This window comes from Symphalangus syndactylus, chromosome 3 (assembly GCF_028878055.3).
Source record: "Symphalangus syndactylus isolate Jambi chromosome 3, NHGRI_mSymSyn1-v2.1_pri, whole genome shotgun sequence".
In the NCBI taxonomy this organism is placed as follows: Eukaryota; Metazoa; Chordata; class Mammalia; order Primates; family Hylobatidae; genus Symphalangus; species Symphalangus syndactylus.
The window spans coordinates 94631953-94644835 of NC_072425.2; the positions used below are offsets into that span (position 1 = coordinate 94631953).

General features: G+C 36.0%; 1 protein-coding gene across 1 annotated transcript in view; it reads left to right on the forward strand.

The window, feature by feature from the left end:
- The window catches only part of AGMO (alkylglycerol monooxygenase), a 347698-nt gene extending 343830 nt beyond the window's left edge, over positions 1–3868 (forward strand). Inside the window, exon 13 of the mRNA XM_055272539.1 lies at positions 3794–3868. Within this exon, the coding sequence (XP_055128514.1) occupies positions 3794–3868 (75 nt within the window). The remainder of the gene's footprint in view (positions 1–3793) is intronic.
- The last annotated feature ends 9015 nt before the right edge of the window (positions 3869–12883 follow it).

The following is a 12883-nucleotide window of genomic DNA, read 5'->3' on the forward strand; positions in this document are numbered from 1 at the left end:
GTACGTAGGTATAAGTCAAATCCACCAGATTTCTTTGTAATTTGAGGGTTTGCAATTTGAGAGCATGCAACAAGCAAACTATTGTCTCTCCTTTAAGATTAGATGCTTGATTTGCTTATCATTAGAGCCATTTTGAATAAGACCTCTTAAAACACAGACATAAACCTGGATGAGATAGTACGTCCCTATAGGTCCAACTAGGGAGGCTGAGATGGGAGGAATGCTTGAGCCCAGGAGTTCGAGTCCAGTTTGGGCAACATAGAAAGACCTTGTCTCTTAAAACAAAAGCAACACACACACACACACATAACTGAGAGGAGCAGCAGAATAAAACACCGGTCCCCATTAAAATTTTAATATGGATTACTGACAGATTAGCCACCTGCCAATTGATGAACTTTTTGGAAAGGCATGGTGGAAACATGACAGCATGTGTACAGGCCAAAGTTCAGGCATCAGAGTTGAGGTTCCTGGGAAGTCAAGGAAATAGCCTGAAGACAAGGACCACTAATGATGTGTTAGCACAAGGAGGGCTTGACACTAACAGTGAACTTCCTCTGCTTTATATTTAGAATCCAGCTGTTAAAATCATGGGACTTGCCTAGAACTAGGATAAAATAAGTTTGCATTGAGTTTGTATGTATCCGGAAACGTCATATATGTAGATTAGACAAATATTGCAAAATAAAAAGTCTACAGTTTTCATCTATTCTTCCACTAGCCTAAGTAGGAATTCTGTATTTATTTAACCAATATTTGAGAAATGTATTAATGAACTATCAAGTGACTTATTTAATCTAATTAACTAAGGATACCTAAAATAAATGGCATAATACAAAAATCAAGAGAACAGTTGGACAAGGAAAATTTTAAATGGAGTGACTACAGTAATCAGGTGGTTATATTGACTCTTTGTCAAATATCTGGCTTAAAATTATAGTGCAATATATATTTGAATCTATTATACATTGTGTGTAATATTTATATATAAACATATATTCTAAAGTATAAAATTAACTGTTTTCTTCTACTGAAATATTTTCTAATGGAATGGTGAATGTTTCAGAGTCACATATTTTTAGAAGGGCACATTTATGTTATTTCTATGATCCTGTGCCAATCTGGATTTTATTATATATAAAAATTCCAAATTTGTTCTTAAAATATTGATTGTGAAAAGGTCTCAGAAGCCTAGCAGTTACCGACACAAGAAAAAAAAAATAACTAGGAAAATCTAGGTGATGACTACAGAAAAGGAAATGAATTCACTATGGATGTTCATATTCTTTGAAATGATTTCCCAGGTTTTGCAGTTAGATTTTCTTGGGGTAAATGTAAAACTTTATTCTAGCTCTGATATTTAGTAGTTTTGTGATTCCTTGGTAAAACCACATGCATTTTGAGTTCCTTCTGTCTCACTGCCAAATTGGATACCAGTACACCAAAGTTTGTCATGAGAATTAGGTGACATAATCTAATAACGGCATGTAGGACAATGCTGGCCTAAGCAAAGGTCTTCATTGCATATTAATATAATCTGATCCTGACTCCTAGGCTTAACCAGTTGTACATCTCTTTGAAGGGATAACACATAGGAGCCTGAAACAAGCAAGCAAAAAACAAACAAACAAAAAAACAACAAAAAAAAAAACAACAACAACAAAAAATAGGACTGCTAACTGCAGTACTGCATTTTCGGTAGGAATTTAAAAGCATTTCAGATAACTGGAAAAGGGAAGATTTTTGTGATTGACTTAGAGCTAGGTCCTAGAGGATAAAGGATGTGAATCAAAGTTTCAAAGGTGGAAAGATTTAGTGGAAAGTGGTGGATTAACAACAAGGCATAACTAGACTTGTAATCTTTTCCACTTCCTCTTTAGGTAAAAATTTTTAATAGTACTGGGAGTCAAGATGAAAGTATGGATAGTCTAGGGGAATTGAGAATGGAAAAGAGGAGAATTATGAGATTTATGAGAATACTCTGAAAACTTTGTATACAACTTTTGAGGTTTCACTGAAGTAATTTTCCTCAGCCTTTCCTCAGGGAGATCATCCTTGTGACTGTAGACACCAAATTCAAAACCAATAAGGACTTCTAGTGCCAAATATAGCTTAGATTCCACCACCCTGCACAACACAAGGTATCTATTAGTTGCTTGCTGAATATTCTGAATCTAAAGTAAGTTATTTACTCTGATATTATAGATTTATCATCTCTGTCTCACTTGAAAATCTATCTTCTCAGTGCCCCTCTCAGCATTAACCCATTTTCATGGACAAACGCAACTCATTGCACAAGTCTAAGAGTTTTCAAAAATACTCCCCCCAGCACAGTATTATTTTACCTGGCACCATCAGAAGAAATCCCATGAGGTCATTTCTCTTGAATTACAGTCAAAAGAAACAAAATCAAAACCAGCCTTTAAATATATTGTATTTGACTTCTGAGGCAACTCCAAAATGTTAATATTATTCTTGACTTCTCCTTCAATATAACTGCTGATTTTATTTTTAGTATTTTTTCATATTGTGGATGTTACAGGTTAAAAGGAATGCATGAATTTGAAGGAGTCCATCAAACTGACTAATGTGAAGGATGATGGTTCTCTAGAAAGATCCAGGAAGTTCACATGAAACTGAACAACCCACTCATAAATCGAAACATCCTTGTTTGGGAAGGTTTTTTTTTTTTTTGCTTGTTTGTATTTTGGTTGTTGGTGGTGTTTTTTCCTCATTCATGCTTTAATAGCAAAATCAGCGTAGTTCAAGGTATTTTCTGTGAATTAACAGCTGTCCTCAGTTAACAGTCTTGACTTCACCAGAGTTCCCCACCCCAGAATGCTCCCATGCCTTCATCTTCTTACTTAAATGTTATCTCTTTGTATATTTTGGCGAATCTTCCAGGTATAGACATATTCTTCTTGGGGAGAGGCATCTGGTCCTATTTTAATAGTATGGAGGGGAAGTATACACATATATGAAAAAATATAGAGAAACTCCCACACAGCTATCCCAATAACTCTGGTTGTTTTGTCATTGTTTGCTTTCATCATCATTCCAGTACCCAGCCACCTAACATGGTGATCAGGAAAGCAATCCTATAGTTTTGATTATCAGTGCCTAGGTAAGAGCATAAGGAAGTGTTTGCTTTTGGGAAATCTGATGGTGCAAAGACCGTGACCAGTACCTGGATTGAACAAACTCAATGAACTTTTGAGGCTGCTTAATATGATTTAGTTAAGTCTTCAATGTGAAAGAAATTTGCAGTTACATTTTTATACCTGATAAAATCAAAAGACTGAGGAGGTAAATCATCAGCAGTGTTTAGAATTTAATTCACGTTGGTCAAAATTCATAGTAAGCTAGATCATACTGCCTTGGAGGGATTCTTTAACAATGTTTTTACTTCTCGTATTCCAAAGGTTTCTTAACCTACATAAGCAATTAGATCATTTAATATAATACATACACCATGCTGTATCCCCAAATGTCAGAAGAAATGTTTGAATATCTAACTTATCTAGCCTCATTCCTTGAAATGACCCAGATATGTGATTATAAGAAACAAGCCACAGAAATAAAACTTCTAAACTCCTGCTCCTATCTTCACACACCATGTTTTAAGTTAAATTGTCTAAGTTCTATCAGTGAACCATTGCTAGATTTAATTTAAATAACATGACTCCCTAAAATGTCCATGTTCATTTTCCTCTAGGGAAATATTTTTAATTCAGTTGAGCAATAGTATTGATTCACTTCTTTCTTTTTTTCTCTTTGTGTTTTATTTCTTCAGATTGTTTTTTCCATTTGCATTGCTTTCTGGGGAGTTAGAAGCATGAAACAACTCACCACTCGCCCTTGGAAATAACCTGAATTTGTACATAATTCTTTTCTTTTGATGAGTTGTCCACAAGCATATTATGACTGCATATTAAAATGTAATTATCTTATATAATGCTTATATAAACTATTTCTTTAATGAAAGGTAAAATTACTTATTTACTATTGTTTGCTTTTCACATTTGTTATTTTCTATTAAAAATTAAAGTCAGTTTTGGTTACTTCCCCCCTTTATTACTACAATTAAAAAAAGATTTCAAATATAATGATGTTATATTAACCGATAGCCTATAAGATAAGTATAAAAAGAAGGGATGAAACTTAAAAACAGTAAAAACAAGAAGGAATATTGCCTTTGCATCGATTTGAAAACAATGTTTCCTTTGATGTTTGCTAAAATTACGCATAGATACGTATTTGTAGTCATAAAAGTGTATTACATTTGTTGTCTTCCTAAGGCTACATTTACCTTTGCAAACCATATAACCTAAGAAGCTGCATTCCAGAAAAAGACATCACTGAGGCCAGGCGGGGTGGCTCACCCCTGTAATCCCAGCACTTTGCGGGGGTGAGGCGGGCAGATCGCGAGGTCAAGAGATAGAGACCATCCTGGCCAACATGGTGAAGTCCTGTCTCTACTAAAAATATAAAAATTAGCCGGGCGTGGTGGCGTGCGCCTGTAGTCCCAGCTACTCTGGAGGCTGAGGCAGGAGAATCGCTTGAACCCGGGAGGCAGAGGTTGCAGTGAGCGGAGATTGCACCACTGCACTCCAGCCTGGGTGACAGAGTGAGACTCCGTCTCAAAAAAAAAGACATCACTGAAAGAAAAATGAATAGAATTTGTCAGAATTAGTTTTTTCAACAGGTTACTTTGTCGTACATTTCTCTAAAATGCTTGGTCAATTTGTTTTGGCAGACTGAGCAACATGCAGCAATTCTGCATTATTTAAAATTGTCAGAACAATGTTAATTCTCTACATAAAATTACCCAAGGTGTTGTGTGTACATTGTTCATTGGGATTGTAAAAATCCACCAAGTGTTTCATTAGGAGGGAACTGACAGGGATAAGCAGGATGAAGTCCAAAGAAGGAGGACTGGAAAAAGTTAAAAAAAAATCTTTATTTTTTATTTCTCCAATATTTCTTGAAATCAAGTTAAAATTTAACAATTTAATAATTTAATTTAATAATAAAATTTAAGAATTTAAATAATCAAAGACACGTGTACTAAAAAATTAATGCTGTTCTTCATTGAGCTTTGCCTATATTTATCACTGGGTTAAAGAGCATGAGTAGTAATCTCATATTAGCAATACGTTATTTAATCTTTGAATGGACAAAAATATGGAGTATTAAGAGAATCAGACTGCACGTGTCTATGTGAACTCAGGATACAGAATTGAAGCACATTTAGTTTTCAAACTGGAACAGCAGAGGAAGATTAAATTTTGCATGATGAAAAAGCAACAAATTCTATCTGAAGTATCAGAAGTGGATTTGGCTTTGCTTCATTCTTTTTATACTTATTAATTTAACACATAGTTATAGAAAATACGTAAGCCTATAACATATATTGAATCCTGCTTTTGTCCCTTACCAACAATTTTTGCAGAATTTTGTATATATATACAGAATCATGTTACAGTAGGGAGCCCTCTGCTGGCTTGAAATTATGAAATTCAAGACCCTGATTCTACATTCTAGAGACTTTTCAGTATGTAAAACACATTCTTCAGTAATGGCAAAGAAAGGAGACTTTTTGCTAATCTTTACATAGTTGTTTAGTATGTCAGAATAGCTTAATGATTCCCCAAGGAATGATACATAAATATGTGTAGATGCTTTAATATATGTGAATTTATAGGATTAGCCTAAAAATGAGTTTAATTATAGAAATGTTAATAAATAATTCCCCCAAATGAGAAAAGATCCTTTTGTGGTGAAATTCAGTTTTCTTTGAGTAAATTGAATTCTGTCTATTCTCTCTTTTCTCTCTTGGGTTTACCTCACTATGATTGTGAATGGTTTTCTGTTAGAAATACAGATATTCTCAAGATACAAATTTGTGCCAGTGAAAGTGGGAGTGGTTACCAGACAGGTAATGTTCCTGACACCTCCTATACAAAAACTATAACAGTGACAAAATTATGACAATGAGAAATCTGACCTAACAGACTCCATCTTGCTTCTAACCTCCAGGTTGTCCTTGTTTATTCCTGGGCACAGGCCGAGCTAACTTTGAGAGGAACTTAGTTGATAGTTTGACTTTGAAACAAAAATGATAACAGCACTTTCCTAAAACAAACCCCCTTCTTGCTTGGGGACAAGGCTGCCTTTGTAGGACTAACAAATTAGCCACAAGATTAGAAAATAGGCTTGGGAGTCATACAGCTAGAGACCACAAGATTCGAACTCTCCCCAGTTGCTCCTAGGGATAACATCACTATTGTGAAACTTCAGATTGGTGCTGGAGATATTTTTCAGCTCCTGCACTCCAGGGATCAGCTGGCACCACCCAGATGGATAAACTGACTCATCTGGTCTTCTGGCCCCCACCCAAGAACTGACTCAGCCAAGAATAGCTTCAAGGCTCTTTGATTTTTATCTCTGACCTGATCAGTGAGCACTTTCCATTCCCTGGCCCCCTACCCACCAAATTATCCTTAAAAAACCCAGTCTCTGAATTTTCAGGGAGACTGATTTGAGTAATAATAAAACTCCAGTCTCCTATTCAGCTGGCTCTGCATGAATTGAACTCTTTCTCTATTACAATTTCCCTGTCTTGATAAATCGGCTCTATCCTGGCAGCAGGCAATGAACCCATTGGGCGATTACATTTCTAGGGCCTCTGTGCATTATTAACCAAGGCACTTTATTCTTCACTTTATTCTTTAACCCTGCTAATTTTCCAGTCCAGTTTTCTTCTGCAGAACACTAATACGTGATGACAGAACATACAGCTATTAATGTTGTAAATTGATCTTGAGTGATACCATGTAATTTATGCTTACTGGAAGGACTTTAACTCTCTCTCTTTCTCTCTCTCTCTCTCTGGAGGGAAAGCCCTAAAAATAGGACTCGTCAATTACTCACCACTTTTATTGGAGAGATGCAAACTTAACTTTGCAAATCATATGAAGATATTTACTTTTCCTAATTTACCATAAGAAAAGATAGAGGAAAGGAGCATTTGTTTATTGAGTAGTCCTCTATTAGTATTATTTGATTTAGTCTCTAGAATCCTGTGTTAGGAGATGTTAACACTACTTTATAGCAGATATTTTTGAGTCCGAGAGAGGTTAAATAACTTGTGCAGGCCCATGAAATGTAATGTGACCAAAATAAAATTTAAACTCTCTGAAGTTGAACATTGAAGTCCATGATGTTTCCCCATTCCACAATGTCAGACATCTGAATAAGACAAGCCTTTAAAAGTATAAGCTGAGGGGGTTAAGTTCAGAGTATTTTCCATTCGATTTGATGCTCCAAGATACAAAATAAAGTTCTCAGGATAAGTATTTTAGTCATAAGATTAATTGTCAGGGTGAATGAGTCCAGAACTTCTAAACCTTCTAAGAATGGCGACGCCGTAGGTTTACTTACAGGATTGCCATATGTCTGAAAGAGGTTATGGGACTTGTCAGTTTCCTCGAGAATTGCTCGTTACCTTAGCTCTATTAGTTGTGCCATTTACTTCCATATCATCTCATTCCATCAAATTATTTTTGTTAAACTGAATCTAATCATCTCAGAGTCCTGATATTTAGCAATATGTGCATTCCTAATCATGAATCAGATGATAAATTAGTTGCTAAAGTATATAAACCCTTGTTATATTTAACATTAACAACTTACATGATAGTTTATTAAATATTTTCAAATTTCATTTTTACTAGTGATTATATAATTTAATCCCTCAGTGTGGAATCTGCAATAGAATCATTGAGTGGAATTCTTTAATATATGGTATACATTATAGTGTACAGTAATAGGATTTATTCCAGAGAACAATAAAAAATAAGCTTCCTTTTTAATGTCTCCCCCATGTTCTCATAGCCATAGACTCCAGAAACCCAAGATAAAATAGCAAAAAACAGACTAGTTTGACTTTCAGAATCTTAAAACATTTTTGATGTTATGATTTTCAGCAACATGATGGAAGCAGCTTGGCTCTATCTTAAGCCTGCCTCAGTGGAAAAAAAAAAAACAAAAACAACAGACAATGTTCTATTCATTATTACAACATTTTTTTCAAATCTCACTCCAGTTCTGCCACCATTTCTTCTAGACATCGTAACAACTTACATTCCTTCCTCCCCAAGACACAATTAGAAAAAATTAGCAAATTAAGCAAGCATTGATGTTTATCTCTTGTAGATTGTGCCTTCTTTTTGACATTCTACAACTCTAGCACTATTTATGTAAAAATTTTCAACCACCCCAGGCACCCCAGTATCCATGAATCATAATAACTTCATTTCTTGGGCATGTTCTTCCTTTGTTTTAACAGCAATAAGCCCCAAATTATAACCTGTCTTGATTTATATTACAGAAACCAGGAAGACACAGTCTTTGCTTTATGCATCAGGATTACCTGTGGATCTTTTTAGAAACGGAAATTACTGTTTGGAACGTTGAATTTAGTAAGATTGAGAAGGTGCCAAAGGTTCTATATTTTTCAAACCTCTGGCAATGATAAGGTGCAGAAGCTACAGCCAAACTACAATGAAGGAGAACTTCTCTTGTCCCTCCTGTCAAGTTTAGAAATAAGCAGAAAAGTTGTGCAGTGTGAGAGAATATTGTTTCTATAGCAAATATGCTAATTATGAGAAAGAGGTGATACTGATTAAGTAAGCATGGATATTTAGACATGCCACCAAAGTTTTCTGTTTCACATGAGATCATTTTGCATACATTTTAAAAGAAAAGGAACCAGCCGGGCTTGGTGGCTCACACCTGTAATCCCAATACTTCTGGAGGCCAAGGTGGGTGGATCACTTGAGGTCAGGAGTTTGAGACCAGCCTGATCAATATGGTGAAACCCCTTCTCTACTAAAAAAAAAAAAAAGTATAAATATTATCCAGACATGGTGGTGGTACCTGTAATACCAGCTACTCCAGAGGCTGAGACAGAAGAATCATTTGAAACCCGGAAGGCAGAGGTTGCAGTGAGCGGAGATCACGCCACTGCGTTCCAGCCCGGGTGACAGAGCAAGACTCCGTCAAAAAGGAGAGGGGAGGGGAGGGGAAAAGTAAAGAAAAGAGAGGAAGGGAGGGGAGGGGAGGAACTGAGCCAGAAAATGTAAAAGCTGTGTAAGCATCAGCAAGCTGAAGAGTGAATGGAGGTAGAGTGGGGAATGGAGATGTGGTTGAAAAATATTGTCACCATAGGTCCTGTTTGCATTTGTCTGATTTTTCATTTTTAATGGAAGATTATTAATAATGGTAATGATATAGGAGTTAACAAGGCATTATTTGGGCGGATCATGAGGATAAGGAAGTCCTCAGTAAGGTTTTCCTTTTAAAGAAAAGCAGCTCCTAAATCATTTTCTTTTCTAACAAAGAGCAGTCTGTAAAATCAAGCTGCAGACATGGAAAGGCAAGCCAGAAGCTTGTACAGGTAAATGCCAGCAGTTGTGCCAATAGGAAAGGGGCTACCTGGGGACTAGGCATGTTCAAAATGGCGGCTCCATGTTCTCTTTGCTAACCATGTGTACAGTAAGGAGCAGACAACATGGTGCCAGCCAAGTACAAAACCCATTTGCATAGTAAAAAGATTAGGGTGGAGTGACAAGCTTCTTCGCAGTGCTATGTAAACGTCACACCTGGTCCAACCAATCTTTGGGCCCTATGTAAATCAGGCACCACCTCCTCAAGCCCATCTATACAACCCCATGCACTATACCAGGGGCACAGAAGACCCACTGGGGCACCCATCTCTCTCTGCAGGGAAAAAAGCTATTCTCTTTTCTCTTTCTTTCTCCTATTAAACTTCTGCTCTTAAACTCACTTCTTTTGTGTTTCCATGTCCTTAATTTCCCTGACATGAGGCAAGGAACCTCAGTTATCTATCCCAGACAATGACTGCTTTAGTATTAAAATATACAGGGGGTTAGGTTTGGTAGATCCCTATTTTACACTCCTGGCTTCTTCCAGGGTCTGTTGTAGTAGTGTGAGGTATGTGTGCACATTGAAGGGAGCTCTCCCTGTAACACTAAGTTAAATGTAAAAGATGTCCATACATAATGGTTTCTCTCCTCCCCTTATCCTATTCAGGCAAATTCAACTAACATATCCCTTTCAGAGACATTAGACAAATGCAACTAACACATCCCCTTCTGAGACAGTACACAGCATGCATTTTAACTTGCTGGAAAAATGATATCTGCTGAGACAATCGGAGTCTAAAAGGGGCTAATTCTCTAGACAGGGGGTATTGGAGATCATCTAAAAATGGCACCTGGCAGCCACACTGCACACTAGGAAACCTTGGCTTGGCCTATGTAATAGGCTGCAAGATGCATAAAATCATCAGGATGCCATGAGCCCCTCCCCACCAAATTAGGAACTCCGTATTTAGTAAGCTAAGTACTGATTTGCTTTTGAATAAAATTTATGCTAAACACATAATTTGCATAAAATGTTTATCAACTTATATTATTCACAGGGTGGGGGAAGATTAGTGATATTACTGATTGCACAAAAACCAGAAGAAATAAATGTGCTGAAGAAGTATCAGCATCTATTTCGAAAGTTTATACTCATTTTAAGATATTCATGCTCAAAGGGGAGATCTAACACATGCAACTGCAGAGGGTATATGCACTCTCCAAAATGCATCATTATTTAGATTAAAAGACTCTTTTAAGTTATTTTACTTATATATATTCTTCTTTTTTTAAATTTTACTTATTTAACCATTAAAATTATCTTGTGCACAAACAAAAAATAAAGCAGTAGCTATTAATGTGCTGGCTCCATAGCTGAAGGACTTTGCAATCAGTTAAAAGATACCAGTTTCATCTCACTGCCATCTGATTTTCCAAACGGATCAATATTTTCATTCAATTAATGTAATTGAAGTAATTTTTAACAGCCTATCCCATCAAATGTGAAACACTTGATCATTACAAATTAAAAAGTGTAATACTGAAGATAAAATTATATTTGTTTTGTAGAGATAGTATGAATAGAAATTTTGGTGGATAAGTGTAGTAATACAAAGCAGTGTTCTTTCTAAATTAAGAGGTTGATTGTTAGCAGAAAAATTGCTTGAAATTGTGTTGGACATAAAAATAATAGTATTCAGAGAGGTATATTGTGAAAATTGAAAAATATTTTATGCATACAAAGTTGCAAATTGCCTAGAAATTTATTTGTTGTACAATTGATGTTAAATACAAAAGAATACATCAACATGAAAGTATGTTTTGCTGCCAGACATCAGATTTTAGAAGTGAGTAAGCCTTTGAAAAAAATTTTGTAAATCAAACCTGTGTCCTCTCATGTTACTGAACATTATGGTAGACTTTGTCAAACTTGGTTGCATTTGTTTAAAACTAGTTGGAGATCTTTAGACAAATATCAATAAAGATTGACAAAACTTTTGTTCCCGAAGTTATTAGTGAATTTCACTTATTGAAAATGAAGCTTGCAAACAGGGAGATATTGAAATTGATCCCTATTAAACTAGGAAAGGACTGAACAAATTATATAATAAGAGTTCCAACTTCAAGCGAAATTTAACTCTGACACCCAAAGTTGAAGCTTGAGAGTATTGATGAAACTTCTGTTTCAAAAGAGATAAACTTACATTATGTACCAAAAAGGAACAGAATTTAAAAAGTCATAATTTCACGGCTTGTAATTTGGTAAAACAATTAACAAGTAATAAATAAGACAAATTACTTGATAAATTTTGTTTTGTAAAATATTTTTGAAATGTTATTCTGAATGTAGGCAAAAATACAAGAGCTATGACATATATTGGAGTTAATTATTTATATCATTTAATAAGAGAAAAATTAGAACAGAAAAATCATACATTTGCTGTATTTTTTTTAGCTTGTTAGATACTTCAGTACCTGTAATGGAGAGTATTTTCAGAATATAAATGTTATACAGAGAAAAGTCAATTGCAAGTGTCAACACTTTTGAATGTATTAACCATAAGATGAAACTTTGAATAAGAATACAGATAATTTTATTTTAAAAATTCAAAATAATAACACCATATTAGAAACAATATCTTCAAAAAAATGCCACTGACATGCTATTAAAGATAGAAGTGACTAAGAAAACTGATTAGAGTATATATTAAGAATAATTATTCTGTTTATGTCATTTTTAATATTCTATAACCTAGATGATTAGTGTGAAGGTTTTTTAAAAATTTGCTTTGATGACATTGAAACAGGAAAGTTCCCTGACCCCCTCTTGGGACTTGTGACAGGGGTGTGGCTACTTTGCTTGTCTCTTCGTGCTCAAACCCCTTATGGGAGGGGGAACACTCAAATGGACAGGTGCAGGAGCCAGGGCGGGCGCTTTTGGGCGCTGGCACCACAGTAGCATCTAGGGGTGTGTTACAATTAATGCTCTATTAGCAGTTGCTGTCTAGGGATGGCTAAATGTTAATCAGCTCAGTGGAGAGTCAGAGTGACAGCTTTTTACACCCTGCACTCTTGGTACCTGGACCTTTGTCCAGTGTCCGGGAAGAATCAGGTCACACAGACTTGAAGGATGGTGAATGCAAGGATTTTATTGAGTGATGGAGGTGGCTCTCAGTGGGATGGATGGGGAGCTAGAAAGGAGATAGAGTGGGAAGATGATCTTTCCCTGGAGTTTGGCTGTCCCGTGGCTGATCTCTCCAACCATCCCCAGCCAAACTCCTCTCAATATTCAGATGCTCCTTCTCTTCTCTCCTTCTCTGCCATGCTGCTTTGTCACTCTTCCACTCTTCTGCTTGTGGAGCCTGGGGTTTGGGGTTTTTATGGGTACAGGATTGGGGGGAGCATGGCGGGCCAGGGTGGTTTTGGATAAAGCA